General features: G+C 40.0%; 1 protein-coding gene across 2 annotated transcripts in view; it reads right to left on the bottom strand.

The window, feature by feature from the left end:
* LOC116293014 (hemicentin-1) overlaps window positions 1-16,308 on the bottom strand; it is a 32,471-nt gene extending 16,163 nt beyond the window's left edge. The window contains exons 1-11 of one of the 2 annotated variants that reach the window (XM_089024679.1): window positions 15,523-16,308; window positions 10,266-10,495; window positions 9,368-9,890; window positions 8,563-8,820; window positions 7,071-7,337; window positions 6,388-6,663; window positions 3,530-3,799; window positions 2,680-2,949; window positions 1,817-2,086; window positions 1,239-1,520; window positions 429-704 (exon numbers count right to left, since the gene is read on the bottom strand). In XM_089024679.1, coding sequence (XP_088880805.1) covers window positions 429-704; window positions 1,239-1,520; window positions 1,817-2,086; window positions 2,680-2,949; window positions 3,530-3,799; window positions 6,388-6,663; window positions 7,071-7,337; window positions 8,563-8,820; window positions 9,368-9,890; window positions 10,266-10,495; window positions 15,523-15,763 — 3,163 coding nt within the window. In that variant the 5' untranslated portion in view covers window positions 15,764-16,308. The remainder of the gene's footprint in view (window positions 1-428; window positions 705-1,238; window positions 1,521-1,816; window positions 2,087-2,679; window positions 2,950-3,529; window positions 3,800-6,387; window positions 6,664-7,070; window positions 7,338-8,562; window positions 8,821-9,367; window positions 9,891-10,265; window positions 10,496-15,522) is intronic. The other variant, XM_089024678.1, reaches the window with a different exon arrangement.
* Between the last annotated feature and the right edge of the window lie 1,802 nt (window positions 16,309-18,110).

The following is an 18,110-nucleotide window of genomic DNA, read 5'->3' as shown; positions in this document are numbered from 1 at the left end:
GACGGACGGACGGACGGACGGATGGATGGATGGATGGATGGATGGATGGAAGAAAGGAAGAAAGGAAGAAAGGAAGAAAGGAAGAAAGAAAGAAAGGAAGAAAGGAAGAAAGGAAGAAAGGAAGAAAGGAAGGAAGGAAGGAAGGAAGAAAGGAAGGAAGAAAGGAAGGAAGGAAGGAAGGAAGGAAGGAAGGAAAGATGTATGTATGTATGTATGTATGTATGTATGTATGTATGTATGTATGTATGTATGTATGTATGTATGTATGTATGTATGTATGTATGTATGTATGTATGTATGTATGTATGTATGTATGTATGTATGTATGTATGTATGAGACGGGATAGATAGATGAACGGGATGGATACAAAGAATTATAATTAAGTGGATTGTTAAACAAACGGACAGATGAATGACAAAAAAAATACCTTGAATAAAAACGGAGAATGTACGAGTATCAGAACCCGCAGTATTAACAGCGGTACAAGTATAAAGACCCGTATCTAAAGATGTCACTTTCTTGATAACCAAACTCCCATCTGAAGTGATCATGAACCTAGAGTCATCCTTGCCAATAGAGAAGCCATCCTTGGTCCAAGTTATGGTAGGGGCCGGTATACCCCGGGCATTGCAGGGGATTTTTGCCGACTGCCCGGATATGGCTGTGATGGAATCTTTAACGTCCTTGGAAATAGTCGGAGGACCTGAAAAAAAAAAAAAAGGATTATTTTTATTCAACTTTTGCCCTTAGAATTTTCACTTTTGGAGTAATGTTTTTATCCATTACAAGTTATCTTCTTTAGTATGGCATGAATGATGAAATAGAAAGTGCGCGATCGTGCTGTGTGCTTTCATAAATCGCGCTCTTCCAACCAATCAAAACTCGAGATTCATAACGTTTATTTATAGATACACCTAATTGCAGGAACGTTTTCATATAAAAAATAAAAAGATAAAAAATAGGAATTAATTATTTTTTAAGCAAAAAAGGAGTAATTATTTCACTCTTAAGAAGGTATAGACTGACGTTTTTGATATTACCTTGTCAACTATACTAAAACAGTTATTCTCAACAATCTAGGAATCGAAATGTAAAACAATATTTCTAATTATTTTCTTTTCTTTTTTTTTTCTTTTCTTTTCTTTTCTTTTTTTGTTTTTTTTTTTTTTTGTTTTTTTTTTGTTTTTTGTTCTTGCAATTTGATGTACCATTATGAAAGGACCAAGAACTTACTTACTTAGACCGATCAAAATCAATACAGCAGATGCCCTGATACGACCAAACTCGTTCTCAGCAATACACGTGTATCTTCCTGCGTCTTTGACTTGGACGCTAACTATCTTCAAGGCCCCATAGGATGGGACACTATACCTAGGGTTCTTGTTAACGGTGACCATTCCCATAGTGTTGCGCCAGGACACCTTAGGAATAGGTGCCCCTTGGACATCACAGTGAAAAGTGACATTTTCGCCGATTGTGACAGCTTTGTCTTTTAGTGATTTGGAAATATACGGAGCGCCTAAAAAAAGAATATATCCATTGTAAACCATCCTTTAAAACAATAGCCCTTAACAAGAAATAAGTGGACAAAGCTTTCTTCAAAACAATAGCCCTTTACAAGACATAAGTGGACAAAGCTTTCTTCAAAACAATAGCCCTTTACAATACATGAGTGGACAAAGCATGGTCCTTTACAAGACATAAGTAAACCAAATAATAGTCGAGATTTTTTTCCCGTCCCGTCCCGTCTCGTCCCGTCCCGTCTCGTCCCGTCCCGTCCCGTCCCGTCCCGTCCCGTCTCGTCCCGTTCTTTACCTCCGACAGTAACTTTAACAGGGACGGTAGTAGATCCCCCGACACTCCTGGCAATGCACTCGTACGTTCCAGCGTCTCCCGAGACGGCATTTTGAATGATAAGCTCCCCTGCATCGTTGGCATAAACCCGACCATCCGGTCCAAGAGACACTTTGTTCTTGTTCCAGTTGACTACAGGGGGTGGTATGCCAACAGCGAGGCATTGGACGGAGGTGCTTCCCCCTGGGGGGAGGTATATTTTACTTCTTTCTACTGTCACACGGGGAGGTACTGAAGAAAGAAAAGATGGTGGAGTCGTTGATGAGTCGTGTTTATGAAGGGGAAAATAAAAGAAGGAAAGTGATAAAAACAAAAGAAATAAACAGAAATCAGATGAAATGAGATGAAATATACTATACCGACATTGTATATTTCTTCGTTTAAGGAATACAAAACCCGCGCGCATGTCTCTGTACTGTGATACATACACGCTAGGAGCCGAGGGAGCACGAGAAAAGCAAGCTTAGGAACAAGCGCCGTAGCCGAAAGTTTTTCTTGCTTCTCGAGTGCTCCACAGCTCCCAGGGCCGGTTGTACTTATTGTGGATAGCCCTATCCAATGGATAAATCCTTATCAAGTGGATAAGACGATGCTGTTGTCCAATAATTCTTTCCACTGGATAAGATTTATTCGTCGCACAGCGCTATCCATCCTTCGTATAACCTCGCCCAAAGTGGTTATAGTTTTTTTTACATTGCTTCTTATAAAATATTTTTGAACGACTTTGCGCAAGCGTGTCTCTGTCCTCTAATATAAACACAGTAGCCAGCCAATCAGTTCGCGTGTCATATTTCAAATATTTTATACGTTTTTTTGTTTCTTACCTTGTACACTGAAAGACACTGTAATGGAGTCTGACCCAACTATATTCAGTGCTACACAGGTGTAAAATCCCGTATCACTGCGCTGTACGGCATTAATGATCAAGTGACCCCTACTGCTTGTTGCTATTCTCCTGGACGGTAGGACAGCATACCGGCCTTTGTACCACTGGATTTGTGGTTTGGGTTGGCCATTTGCCCGGCACTCAAGGGTAACTGAATCACCTACTCGGGCCAAGATTTCTTCTTTATTTATATAGACCGATGGTGGAACTGAAAACGTAATAGTCTTGTTAGCTTTTTGTGCAGTCCTCCCTCAAATTCGTAAAATACCGCAGTGTTCATTGACTAAAGATTGATTTTCGCAGGGTTGACCTCGATTTTGTGCAGAATATTTATGTGTTTCTGTAAAGGTCCGTCGAATTTCAAAGGTTTTCTTTACTTAACCGTTAGTGTTTGTGAATATTTTGAGGTTAAAATGAGGCTAACCCTGAGTAAATGAATCATATCAAGTTTTGCTCCATATATTAGTGTCAAAGTTGGAGTTGAGAAAGGTCACTCCATATATGGAATCATATAATTCCATATTTGGATTGCGGGTCTTTACCCTGAGGTCAAAGATGGCGGACAAGCGTGTTCGTGGCTGGAGAAACGGCTGAGAGACATTTACGAGCTTGGCGAAGACGAAAAACAAGAAAAAACTACAAAAAATACGAAAAAAAAACCAAGCTTCTCCCCAGTCCCTTTTTTTAAGACCGGGAAAGAGAGACACTCATTGTTTGATATGATGTAGTGAATATTCATTTTACGATTTCGAAAAAGCTCTATTTAAACTTGGTTTAAATTACAATACCTGTGTGTCGTAGATTAACCACAGCTCTACTTTGTCCAATACTATTCCACGCCACACACTCGTACCTCCCTGCATCAGAAGGTTTTGCATTCTTTATCTTAAGCACGTAGTCATCTGTTATTTTTATTGAAGAACTGGAAGTCAACCGCTTGCCATCTTTATTCCATACGACTGAGGGCTCAGGGAAACCTTTTACTAGACATGCGCACTGGATTTCTTCGCCTTGTTGGAAATTCTTCGTAGAGGTATCGATGACTACGAATGGTAACTCTGAAAAGTAAAAAATTCATTCCATTTTATTTTCCGTTGAAATTGTCAACTTTCGTTTATTGATTGTGGCCGTAGAAAAACTGGGAGCAACATCAAAAGCGCATGCGCACTTCGAATTCTTTAGAGTTTCCATATTGACATAAGTTAAGGTGGCTCGACCCCCTCACGCTTGACCGCTACCTTCCACTTTTGGAACGCTAGTGCATAAACGTCTTTTATCCGATTGCAAAACTTTTTTGCACATAAGTCACATAAAGATTGAATTAATGTTTGATACAGTTTTTTATGAGATCGGACGTCATAACACGTGATTATGATGAAATATTTGATTTCGTTTAGAAAATAAATTTAGCCTTGCAGAGCGTTCAACACTAAAATGCTTCGTACCACATAATTATATACTAGATGCCTCCATTTGTGGGGATTTTTGAAAAAATCTATCATCTAGCTAATTATGAGATATTTGAGATTCTTTAAATATAGTGCATAATCTACTTCAAAACTAAACAATAGATTTCATACGGCCGAAATTAATATTTCAGAGTTATATATTCACAAAAGTCATTGCTCATTTAGTTTTACTCTGTGTCTAGTTTTAAAAGGAACATTTTGAAGGTAATCGACTTATGCGATTTTGTGAAAACGTATAGTGCAGAAGACGGGGTAAACATTTGATGCGCACTTTTCATCGCAGTTTTCTAGTCAATCTTACTAGATCTTCTATTATTCTAAAATTCGCTGGTCATTTCTCTCAAAATTACGTCAGGATACAAATTTGAACTTAAACTAATATTACACAAAATTGCAAGACTATTGAACTCATTTAAAGCGATCTAAAGCGAACGAGAAATACAGAAAACATTGATCGTTTTCCAACGATATGATGCTCTGGGAATTCTATTGTTTGCTAATGATCATAACATCAAATTCTTTCGCACCATGCACGGTCTCATCTCGCTTGGCTGCTTTCCGATTTACCCCCGAAGTTTGGTGACAAACGGTTGTTTTTTTTATTCAAACGTGGGACGTTTGTCATGATGTACTTTGTCAGTGTCAGTGAATAGAATCGGCGAACATGCCTCAAATTAGAACTTCAAGAAAGAAGCGAGCAAGACTTTTGAGTTTAGATAAAGAACCATACTTCGGGAGTAAATCGGAAAGCAGCCAAGCGAGATGAGACCGTGCATGGTGCGAAAGAATTTGATGTTATGACCATTAGCAAACAATAGAATTCCCAGAGCATCAAATCGTTGGAAAACGATCAATGTTTTCTGTATTTCTCGTTCGCTTTAGATCGCTTTAAATGAGTTCAATAGTCTTGCAATTTTGTGTAATATTAGTTTAAGTTCAAATTTGTATCCTGACGTAATTTTGAGAGAAATGATCAGCGAATTTTAGAATAATGGAAGATCTAGTAAGATTGACTAGAAAACTGCGATGAAAAGTGCGCATCAAATGTTTACCCCGTCTTCTGCACTATACGTTTTCACAAAATCGCATAAGTCGATTACCTTCAAAATGTTCCTTTTAAAACTAGATACAGAGTAAAACTAAATGAGCAATAACTTTTGTGAATATATAGCTCTGAAATATTAATTTCGGCCGTATGAAATCTATTGTTTAGTTTTGAAGTAGATTATGCACTATATTTAAAGAATCTCAAATATCTCATAATTAGCTAGATGATAGATTTTTTCAAAAATCCCCACAAATGGAGGCATCCAGTATATAATTATGTGGTACGAAGCATTTTAGTGTTGAACGCTCTGCAAGGCTAAATTTATTTTCTAAACGAAAACAAATATTTCATCATAATCACGTGTTATGACGTCCGATCTCACTAAAAATTGCATCAAATATTAATTCAATCTTTATGTGACTTATGTGCAAAAAAGTTTTGCAATCGGATAAAAGACGTTTATGCACTAGCGTTCCAAAAGTGGAAGGTAGCGGTCAAGCGTGAGGGGGTCGAGCCACCTTAATAGAAACATTGGTTTTGGGGATTACTTTTGTTTTATTTTTATTGAAAAATTAAATTAGGACCATACTTCCAGACATCGAGTGCTGAACCGTCGTATGGCAGCGCGAAGCATTTACGGCTACGCCGGAGATTTCGGCCCCGACACCGCTATCACTGGATTTACAGACTGATCAGGAAGCTCGGCCGAAGCCTAAGGGAGAGGTTAGTCGGCCCCTAGACCGTAGATGATTAACCCCTTGCTATGACCAGCACACCCAATTTTTAGCCCGTATCCAAAATGACTAAGAACCTATAATATATCCTTTCAATGTGGGACCCATTTTGAGAAGCTACCCGTGATTTATGTTTACACGTGCGCATGCACAATTAAGATTGCGTCTAGTAGCTTTTTCGTGATGCAGATTTGCGAATTAAATTAAAGGTGTCATTGAGGAGATATTGTCAGTTTAAAAGGAGAATTTTTTAAAGTATTGAAAGGAAGAAAATAGAAATCAAAAAAAAAAAAAAAATTAAAATTTAAAAAAATAACTGGAAAAATTGGCCAAGCATACGCAGATGAACAATAATCAACACATATCAATTCAAAGGTATATCTCTAGCTTATTACCATTCACGCTAAGTATAGTTGTTCTTGCAATTTGTCCCACATCACTCTTCGCTATACACCGATACCTCCCCGCATCCTGTCTTCCTCTGATATCCAGAAACAGAGATCCATTAGTCCACTGTTGCGCATGCGTAGTATTTTGAATCTTCTGACCATCCTTGTACCATTCGATTTTTGAAGGGAAACTTTTGTCTGTCGTGCATCGCAGTACCATCGTGTCTCCACCTTGTACAGTGAGGCGGACTTCATCTCTTTGGATTACGACTGGCCTTGGGACTGGAAGGATGGCAAAGAAAAATTAGAAAAAATAGTTCTAAATTTAAAACAGTTACTGATAGTAAGATTGTGCATTTTTTGTGTATAATACACAAATAAAAACATTGCAAATAGAGTGAAGTCATTAAACCCGTGAATGAGATATTAGACTAATACACATTAGTAGACCCTAATTCCATTGTTTTCTTTTGTCTTTTTGACTATTACACGTTGACTAGTATTTTTTTTATTTCACGGGTTAAATGACTTCCATCTAAAAAAAGCTTAAAGCATCTAACTCGAGGGGAAAAAAAAAAAAAAAATATATATATATATATAAAAGTCAAAATAATAGTTTAGTAATCTCACTCTATCTATCTATCAACATACTCCCTTTATAAATCCATTCATTTTTCGAGATATTTTACCTTTCACAACAAGTCTTGTAGTTGCGGATCCACTTCCGCCCACATTACTCGCAAAACATGTGTAGATTCCATCGCTGGCGGTAGATGCGGATACAATTGAGTGCGTTATGTTGACGACCCCGATGCCTGTGCTGACAGCATCGAGTGATTCAAGTCCTTTGCTCCATTGGGAGCTGAAAAGGGTTTCACTTTGTACTTCACAGACTAAAGTAATTGGGGAACCAACCAGAACCTCGCGTAACTCTGCGGCTGTGACTTTTGGAGCCTCTAGGGGATTAGAAAGATTATATATATATGATTAGCCTTGCTAAGAGAAAAGGCACATTCATCTATTCGTTCGTTCATCTAGAATTATTTAGACATGCACCAATCCATCTACCTATTCAACAATCCATCCATGCATCCACCTCATTCCGTCACGTCCTATCCTTCTTCCCTCTCTCATATCCCATCCACTCAGTATCATTAAGGCATGGCTCTCAGATGAAAAACTGTTTGGCTATATCATAGTCAGTTTTCTACGAATCTTCCCCAAACTTGGCAAGTTAATGTCTTTTGTGAAAAGAAGGAACCTTAGAGCCTTGGTTACCATGGAAACTAAGTCACGTGACCACAAGACCGCCATCTTGGATTTTTAAACAAATCGTTTGTAGTCGCATTGAAACTACTTCAAAAGTCCTGAAAATCCATATTCCTTTTTATATTTGCAATACCTATATGGATCTAATTGGATATCTTGGAAATTATATTAAGTTTAATTTTTAGAATATTTTCTGTATTTTCCAAAAAATTAAAAATATTCTAAAAATTAAACTTAATATAATTTCCAAGATATCCAATTAGATCCATATAGGTATTGCAAATATAAAGAGGAATATGGATTTTCAGGACTTTTGAAGTAGTTTCAATACGACTACAAACGATTTGTTTAAAAAATCCAAGATGGCGGCCTTGTGGTCACGTGACCTGGTTTCCATGGTAACAGATATGCGGTAATTGCTTGCCTTGAAGAATTACTACTACGAGCCAAATTTGGGAAAGATTCATAGTAAACTGTCAAAGATATGAATAAATAACTGATTTTCCATCACTTCCTCAAAAGAGCCATGCCTTAATGGTGCTGAGCATCTCGTCTATTCATCTATTCCATCCATCCATCTCTTTCTATCTATCCTTTCATCCATTCCATTCAAAAGTTTACAAATTCCGATGCCACTCATTTATCTATCCGTCCGTCCGTCCGTCCTTCCACCCATCCCATCTCATTTATGCATTCAATCATCTATCCATCTTATCCATCCCGTGCAATCCATCCTCTCAATCCCCCCCCGTCTCATTCATGCATTCAATCATCCACCCATCCAATCGATCCATTTTTTCATTCTATCTATCCATCTTAGCCCATGCCATGCCATGCCATCCCAATCATCCATCCGCCCGTCTTTCCATCTGTAACCTTGTCTACCCACCGGTCTATTTATAATCCACCAACCTGGTAAGATAGCACTGATTGCACTCGCACTACATCGATGAAATACATGTCCCTTCCTGTCCCGTCCTACAATACGAATGTAAAACAGCCCCGGTGGAGCCACAAAGTCCATCCAGTCGAAGGTGAACTGATCGTCAAGACGAGGTACAAACAGAACCTCCCTGACAATCTTTCCTTGAAGGTCAAGGAGTTGTGCCCTGTTTACTGAGCCAGGTACAGCGAGACCTTCCACTTTTACCACTGCGAAGTTACGCAGTCCTGGAGACAAACGGGAAAAAAAATTAATACAATTTCTTTATTCCCTTAATATCATTCGGTCTTTGTTTCTCGTTTGTATCAGTGTTCATTCATTCTTTATCAATTAATTAATTAATTCTCTTTGTCTCATTTACTTTTTCGTTTTTTCATTCATTCATTCATTCATTCTTCTTTCTCTCTCTTTCTTTCTCTCCTTCGTTCATTCCCTTCATTTTTTCTTTTTCTTTCTTTTTTTATCATTTTTTTTCTTTCTCCATCTTCCATCTTCCTTCATTCCTTCGTTCCTTCGTTCCTTCGTTCCTTCGTTCCTTCGTTCCTTCGTTCCTTCGTTCCTTCGTTCCTTCCATCCCTCCATCCTTCGTTCATTCGTTCCTTCGTTCCTTCGCTCCTTCGCTCCTTCGCTCCTTCGCTCCTTCGCTCCTTCGCTCCTTCGCTCCTTCGCTCCTTCGCTCCTTCGCTCCTTCGCTCCTTCGCTCCTTCCTTCCTTCCTTCCTTCCTTCCTTCCTTCCTTCCTTCCTTCCTTCCTTCCTTTCTTTATTCCTCTCACCTGCAGCAGGTCTCCTTAGAAGATTGCGCATTTGGTCCACCACAGTCAAGGAGAATCCATACATGAAAGTAACTGGGCTTAAACCAGTGACCCTAAGAGTAAAACCACCACTACATTCCACAGTCACATTCCATATCCCAGCTCTAGGCCTGCGCACTGCAACACTAACCGCTGTCTTCAATGACAGCAGTTTCTGTAATCCCGTTGCCTGGGTAATGATGACGCCATCAGGGTCCCTGATCACGAGGTTCGCATCTTGTCCACTTAAGGACACCGTTACTCTCTCAAGAGTAGAGTCAACTGGAATAGCAAAGGTTCTTGGAGAAGCCTCGTGAATATCTATTGACAGAAGGTTGACTTTATTTGCTCGTACGGATTTCTCGACGAACCTCAAAACCTGGTTCACATCTTTTTTCTTTAAGTTAAAGACTTGGCCATTGCTTGTTGCTGATATCAGCTTGTAGGTGGAAAAATCTGGGTCTATTGTCTTGTTGTGGCAGTCGCCAGTAAGAATGAAGATCACCTGTTTATCGATCACAAGGGATGGAACATTAGATAATTGGGCAGTTATTCTGCACGATATTTATTTTTTCGTAAAAACCCCTGCACGCATTTTTTGTTTTGTTTGCTCGATATTTTTTTTTACTGAAATGAGAGATTGTGCGATACTTTTTAGTTGGTTATGTGCTTGCTCTTTATTTTTTTTGGATTTATGCAGCCTTCCCCTCCCCTCCCCCTCAGTTATCTAATGGTCCTTTTAATCTAGTGTTAATAGTCCCTTATCTCTTCGGGTTAACACCTCTGTAGTAACACCTCTGTGACTACAGACTCAAGAATACAACGAAACACATTATTTTCCTTTTATTATGCAGAGAGGTTTGCTTGAGCTCTAACTCACCTGGCTTTGTTTCTGTTGGATGAGCTTAAGCACTTTCTCCGTAACGTCAAAATCTTTAGCCTGAGCGTCCGTAAAGACATAAATAAACGACCCTGGTAAACTGATCTCCAAGGCAAGCAAGATAGCAGTGATGGACATCTCTGGGCAGTCTCCACCACCTTGTACGTACAACTCATCCAGGTGACGCTGGAAGAGTTTGGCATCTGTAGTGATGGTAGCCGGACCAACATCTATCAAAACAAGAAAAAAATCAAATAAAAGCCTTGGTTATTCTAGAGGGAATCAAGGGTGGTGTGGCAGTAGAGCACTTGCCTTTCACTTTAGGGTTCTTGGGTTTGATTCCCAGATTCAGTTAGTTGTTTGTTAGTTCTTTCCTGTGCTTTGAGGGTTTTTCCTCCCTCCACAAAAATCAACTCCTAAATTCTAATTCCTTATCAAATGGTTTGCAAAACCTGTAAGGCATTACGCCGTCCACCCAGGAGTGGTAAATACATTACATTCGGAGTCAAATATAAAAACAGAGTTTGTTAGGTCTCTCCCTTCATTCGAGGGTTTTCTCCAGGTTCACCCGTTTTCCTTCTTCCTCAAAACTTAAGTTCTAATTCAATCTTTTAGTTGCCCGCACGAAAGTCCGATGCTCAATCAACCTCTCCAACGAATTTATATTGAGTACCAAGATTCTAGAAGTTGTTTTTGGCCTTGATTATGAAATACAAAAGACGCGCGAAAAGCGCGCGCACCCTTGCTTTCGCGCCATCGTGATCAAGGCCCACGAAAAGAGAATCTACATTATGCGCGCGCAGAGTTAGTCTTCATTCCTCTATAAGATTGGAAGGCGGGCTGTAAAAATAAGGTAAAAACTGGGGGCAGCAAAATGCATTCGGGTTGTCCGGTTTTCCTTGCTTTGCAAAACCTGACACTCTAAATTCCGATCCGATCTGTGAGTTAGCCATGCCCTGACTTTGATCAGCCCCGAGTTTGTTTCAGGTCTTTCAGAGTATCGTTAAAATGTGATGGTTTAATCAGATATCGTGCTTAATTAGAAGATGCTGGCACTCCACTTCAAGAAATCCCAAGTGAATTAAAGGCGGAGGTTGGATCTATTCCTGACCTCGTAAGGGGTTTTTGGGGATATGATACGAGTCCTCGTCAAGAGCATAAAAACGTGTTTTAATATAGAGTAGCGTCCGTCACGTCCGTCTTTGCAAAAGCTGCTCAAATGATGTGCTAACTCCTAACAAATCAACGACTTCAAAGATGTAGCATATATGCACTAGTTTTGCGCACAGTATATCTGTACTGCGCGTTTGTCACGGGTTTAGACTGGCTTTTTGGTAAGCGAGTTTAGACCTAGAAAGGCCCGTAAAAAAGTGATATAGGCAGAGATGTGTGAAAAAAATTATCGGAAATATTTGTAATAAAGTTGGCGCACTTATTCAAACTACGCATGGGTTGGTGTTTGTAAGGCTTGTGCGGGAAAATGTCATTGGTTGGAAGAAGATGAATGCAACGGAGTTAAATAGAAAACAAGAGAGAGAAAGAGAACGAGGAAGAAGATAAAGAGGAAGAAGATAAAGAGGAAGAAGATAAAGAAGAAGAAGATAAAGAAGAACTAGAAGCATGAGAAGGAGAGGAAGATGATGATGAAGTTGAAAAAGAAGAAGATAAAGAAGAAGAAGACAAAGAAGAAGGAGAAGAAGAAGAAGAAGAAGAAGAAGGAGGAGAAGGAGGAGGAGGAGGAGGAGGAGGAGGATAAGAAGAAGAGTTACTTAGATAAGTAACCCAACCAGACCCTATAGCACATCGATCTTTCTCTCTAACTTCTCTTTCATTTTCAAGATTAAGACGACCAGTATACAATAGTGACAGCCCGACAGCTCCTAGGTGGAAAATAGGTCATCTATGCATTAACCAAATTCCTTCCAACGTCTTTTTACTATCTTCTAAAGATTCATTACACCATTCTCTGTCAACAAGTAATGCGGCTCAACGATTATTAATTAAAATGTCCACATACGTCTATTTTAGTAACAACTCCTCTCTTGAGTAAAAACAGATATACATATTAATTGTTATGGATTAAGTGCGCGCTCTTGAAGAGCTTAACTTATCAACGGATTAATTATTATTAGAACATTAATCACCGAATTAATGTACCGCGACGTAAAATCCATCGAATACACTGTTGAAACTGTGTGTTAGAGTTAATATATACATCAGTGTATGAGAATTATAGAAAAAGAAGAAAAAAATGGGGTCAGCCCAGAGGTTTTTTTCAGCGTATCGATAAAATGTAAAGGTTATGACAGTTTTATTTGGTCGAGTTGCATATTTGAGGCCAGAAATACGTGCGTGGTAGGTGATTTTTAATTCTGAAGTTATAATTTGGTGTGCGTCTTTTATTTCTAAATGTACCGAACTTTTTGCGCACCTCCGGAATTCGAAGGCGCATTTTACACGCATTCATCGTGGTTGACCTCGAGTTAGTGGTGGAGTGCTTCTTGATTTGCGCAATGAATTCCCTTTGATCGGTAGAAAATAAAGATTGTCGTCCACTAATACCTTGTACAGGAGTTAATCCACATAAATCCCCGATTTTGGACGTGAACTTTTTATGAGGTCAAGATACTTTAATTACGATCTTAAAGAAAACAGATCTCAGATTTTGCACTGACTATAATGGTGTATATATATCAGAAGATCTGAAGGTGAGAAAAGCCGCCAAGAGAATGATTTTGAAGGAATCAACTCTAGTTATGAACTATTTTAATGGTGTGTTAAGAATGGAAAATGACGCTTGGGACACGCGTTCTAGCACTTAACCTGTCGTGGCCACTAAGCCTCGTTGTGAAACACCAAGTTTAACATCTAAGCAAGTAAGCCTCGATGTCATGCAATGAGCTTCAGCGCTCCTTGCACTAACCTCGTTGTCATGCAATGAGCTTCGAGGCTCTGTGCACAAAACCTCGTTGTCAAGCAATGAGCTTCGACGATCTGTTCACTAAACCTCGTTTTCATGCAATGAGCTTCGACACAATATCCACCAAACCTCGTTGTCATGCAATAAGCTTCGACACTCTGTTAGCTAAACCTCGTTGTCATGCAATGAGATTAGACGCTGTTGCCACTAAGCGTATTTGTCATGCACAACGTTTGACGCTTCTTGCGTATTACCAAGAACGCAATGTTCTGAGCTTTTGGCTCTGCATCTTATGATTCTCATCTTGGTAGATTCTTCTCAATAATGAAGCATCACGCAAAAGCAGCCGAATACTTGCGCAATTGAAATGATGCTTGTAGACTTAGCGTTGCTTTCCCTCTTGCTTAGTTTTAAGTCCCACTTTGTCAATATTTATACCACCAGCGAGCTAACGAACGTCTGCCAGTGGATAATTAGTGCGACTTGCGACTCCAGTTTGACACGCCATAAGAACGTACTAAGATTCTGCTATTATTTCCCCTTCGCACTAGCAAATGTTGGGATAGAAAGGATTACTATCATGCAAAGTGTAGGGCTTTCTGCGCTGTCTGGCAATCGTTCAGTTGATAATCTTGATTATACAAATTTAATGCGGGAGACTGTTGCCAATCCTTCCTCGCCAGCTGGGGAGCTCAAAACAGGACTAGGGGTTTGTTGGTTTGTCCGTCGCGCCTGTTATTATACCCCCTCGATCTCTGTCAGTACCTTATCACTGTGAAACGTCCAAAAATTAACTGCTTATTTTCATCGCCGAACCTCCGGTTTCGCTTTGGCCCGTCTAATTTTTTTAGGCTCAGATAAGTGCGTGCGCAACTAGGAGAAAACTTTCTAATTGTGTCGAACCCTGAAACAACCTCTTGCCTGGTCATTTCTAGCTTGTTTGGTTTAATGGAGAGAGGAAAACCAGAAGGCCCGGAGAAATACGTGATGTCGGGTTCAAAATCTAACTTGAGATTCCAGAGATGAGAATTACCACTACGCCGCCCTTGAATCTCATAAAAAGAGAAAAAATTCTACAGCGCAAGCTCATCTCTCGTCAGGTGTCGTTTTGGCAAACACTTCCAGGATTAAGTTCAAGTGGTTGTACCTCGTGCCTTCAAGCGCGCGCGCCAACTCACCAAGCAAAAAACCCGCGAATATGTTTGTTGCTTTAAGAGAGAAGCAGGTGAGAGAGATTAGCACTGTAATCAAGTTGAAACGATACTTCAGAACTTGTCTAGATTACAAATGTCTTTGAGCACAAAGATAACAGGAAAGGCAGAAAGTTGCACAGAAGACAAAGGCTTCATTCAAAACTGACTCAAAAACAGAAATCTCGCACTTGGAAACAGAGTCATTTAAAGGTTAAGATTTTAATCAAAAGTTGACTGAACCGTTTCCAAGTGGGAGGTTTCTGTTTTTGAGTTTTTCAATGAAGCCTTTGTCTTATGTGCAACTTTCCGTCTTTCCTGTTATCTTATTGTGTTCAAAGAGATTCGTAACCAAGACAAGTGCAATCTTAAAAGATTGATATAACCAAGCCTTAGCAAATTGGAGATGTTTATCGCTTTCTCAGCAAAGGAAATGCGAATCTTAACAATCGCGTGTACGTCATACTATAAGCTGCTAATTATCTACAGATGACAGAGTTGTTGAAAATATTTATGATCTGTATTGTGTACTTCTTTCTTCACTAGAGTGTGGTCGTATTTGTCGTATTTGTAGCATCAAAAAAACAGGTCAAAGTCGACCTTTAGTCCTTGCCATGGACGGCTTAGTATTTGTGGTGAAACTAGAGTCCTAGCTTGGATAATAAACAGAGAAGGAACACATGGAGGAAAGCCATTAGCGGTGTGTGTGCAAGATGATACCAGTGCTATCAGAACACTTGGAATATTGTATCAATACAAATCCTATCAAAGAAAACGAGCCAAATATCTGTAACTAAACACGAGCAGGAAGAACACCATGTCAAATCACACACGCGTTGAAATTCAAGATTATGAGCAACAATGAGAATATAATGTTTTTTGGTTGTTTATGTTTGCGGTGTCTAAATACGGTACGGCAAGAAAGACCGGGTGAAGAAGGAAAGAGAAGGTTTAACCTTTTAGTTGAGTAAACAAATGGCTGGACCACGAAATGAAAGCACAGAGAACCGAAGCTTAGTAAAAATAACACCCAATATTTAAATCCTAATTCCTATGCGTAGGAATTGACCCTTAAACGACATTGACAGAGACAAATAATACAATTAAAAACAATTCGCACTCAGTTTTTCCCCTAAGTAGTACTTACCCGGGTCGTGGAACGGGACCAATGCATAGTTGTACAACGGCTTCACACTCTGCTTTAAGCTTTCCGCTAAGATTTTAGAGGCTCTTGCACGTACTTGAACAAGATCGTCGTACATACTTCCAGTCGTATCAAAGACAAAAGCGAGAGTCGCTGCTCCTTCGGGAATCCCGTTTTGGGCTCCAGTTTTGCTTAGAACAATACTATTTACACAAAGAAACACAAAAGCTTTGTAATAGTCCATTTTGAAATTGTTTTCCCTCAAGCTATTGTCCTGGTAGAATCTTTAAACTTATGTCGTTGCAATAAACTTGTAAATCTTGGTCGTTCCAGAATCGTTTTGGATTATGAATGATATCTCTATGAGCAGAAAGCAATTGCCAAGCGGAATCTCGCGAGATCGAAGCTGGAAATTCTCCAGCCGTGTAAACAAGTTCTTTATGAGACTTTCAACACGAAGATCCGTGCAAAGACCTCTAGATAAAGACCTCTCTTTCTTGGTTGGAGTAATTCCTCACATTCATGCCCAATGATTAGAAGTCGGTGTCTGTTAAAGATAGTCCAAATTTCTCAAGAGAATGGCGAGAAGTTGGGTTTCTTTGTTTCCTAACCTACGAGCCACACATTAGGAACCCAATAAAGATGTCGGTAGGAGTGTGTTACCCGATGCACTGCAAGATGATACATCTAAGACGAGAGGATACATCAATAGTCCATTCAGTTGATGGGAACCCTGTTCGCATAATCGATCAAACCCCGGCCCCGCGAGGTCCGTGAGGCGGAGTCTGCCTGAAATGAAACATTTCTTTAGATCAACAGGCTCTTTGGATTCAAAAATCAATCATCTTCAGTCGTTCAGTGAATGATTTGTTAGGTAGTGCAATCAGCATCATCTCATTGCGTTACCTATTGACGGCTTTGGGGGTCAACACTTGCTGGTTGTTGAAAACAGTGTGAGTGGAAAACCTCGTGGAGTGTCACTGCGCTAAGCTGGCTGACAAACGGACAAATGCAAGAAACTATAGCCTCTGTAGAGCAGTTTTCATATGACTGTGAAAAGCTCACGGCACGAACACGGTCGTGACACGGCAATGCATTCGCCAAAAAGAAATTTGCTTTCCATTCCCGAAACGCGGCACGATTTCGGCACGGACACAGACACAGTCACGCCAACTTCACGGCACTGCCCACCACATTGCGCGACGCGAGAGATAAATCCCTCAATAAAAATTCTAGAAAATATCATGGTCGCGGCAAGGCACGCATGCTGCACCGTTTTTTGTACAGTAGTACGAAAACTACGTAACGGGCGTAACGTTTTCCCATTTCAGACAGTTTTATCAGTTGCGCGCAATGAGACACATAAATATCATGGATTCAAAATCTTATGGCTCAAGAGGATGACACATCTTCTGAAATGGGAAAACATTTCAGAATATGAATACGCCCGTAAGGTGTAAACCGATATACAGCGCTCGTCAACTGGTCATTACGGGGTGGATATTTGGATTGTCGCAGTTCGAATTCGCGACATTTCACCTTATCTACCTGCGTCGTACAGCCGGACTTTTCTCGTAGATAATTACGTTCGGCTGCGTTCAGACTACATTTAAACTGATTCCTACTGGGTGTGCTTTGCTGGGCATCATGCTAAAGATAGTCGAAGTCTTGCAGTCCAGGTTAACACGATGTGAGCTGCTGGACTTTTTTAATCGGAATGGCTTCAAGCACAGGATGATAGTGCTATGCCGCGTACGCATAAAACGTATTCGCACGGGGCTATTCCGTGAGGTTCCCTCCACACGCACTTCCACTACTTTTTATATTTTTATACAACATACATCACTCAACCCACATGTTGATTTTTACGGAGGAAGGAAACCGGAGAACCCAGAGAAAACCCTCGAGAGAGAGCAACACATCAAAAAACTCAACTCGCATATGATCCAGTCTTAGCCGGAGCTAGTAGCCGGAGCTCGTAGCTCGAACCCAGACCACAAAGGCATATGTTTATGAAGCACATATGGTAAGGACATTGAATTCCAGGTAAGCAGTGTCCGTGAGAATAAGCGTTAAGCACGAGGTATATATCGCTTTACCTATGCTCGAGTTTCGCTTTCAAAGACATGAATTCGTAACTTTGGGCAGCACATGTGGAGAGGGCATGGTCAACTTACAACGTATCCTCCAGTCATCCTCCAGGGTGGTCTTGTTAAACATTGACATGAGATTACAAACCTGCACAGAGATAGCAGAGATATCCATCAAAACCAATGTTAATTAATGACCCATTACGACCACAATATAGGTGGTATGCTTTCTTACACACGAGAACAAAAAATATGACCGCCATGATGGTTGACATGACCAAAACCATTATTTATTGTCATCCAACATGGCGCCCGGTATGACATCATGCGGGGCCAGTATAGACCCCTTGCACTAAGTCCCTCGAGGAATTGTTCTGGGCCCTGTTGTACAAAGCCTGGATAGTATTATCCGACGGATAAATAAATTTATTGGATAACAGCATCGACTTATTCACTGGATAAGATTTATCCGTTGGACAGCACTATCCAGGCTTCGTACAA

This window comes from Actinia tenebrosa, unplaced genomic scaffold (genome assembly GCF_029948245.1).
Source record: "Actinia tenebrosa isolate PJP-AT-01 unplaced genomic scaffold, QUT_ActTen_1.0 PGA_scaffold9__36_contigs__length_13948895, whole genome shotgun sequence".
Lineage (NCBI taxonomy): Eukaryota > Metazoa > Cnidaria > Anthozoa > Actiniaria > Actiniidae > Actinia > Actinia tenebrosa.
The sequence above is the reverse complement of the archived record's forward strand: the minus strand, read 5'-3'. Positions and strand labels throughout refer to the sequence as shown.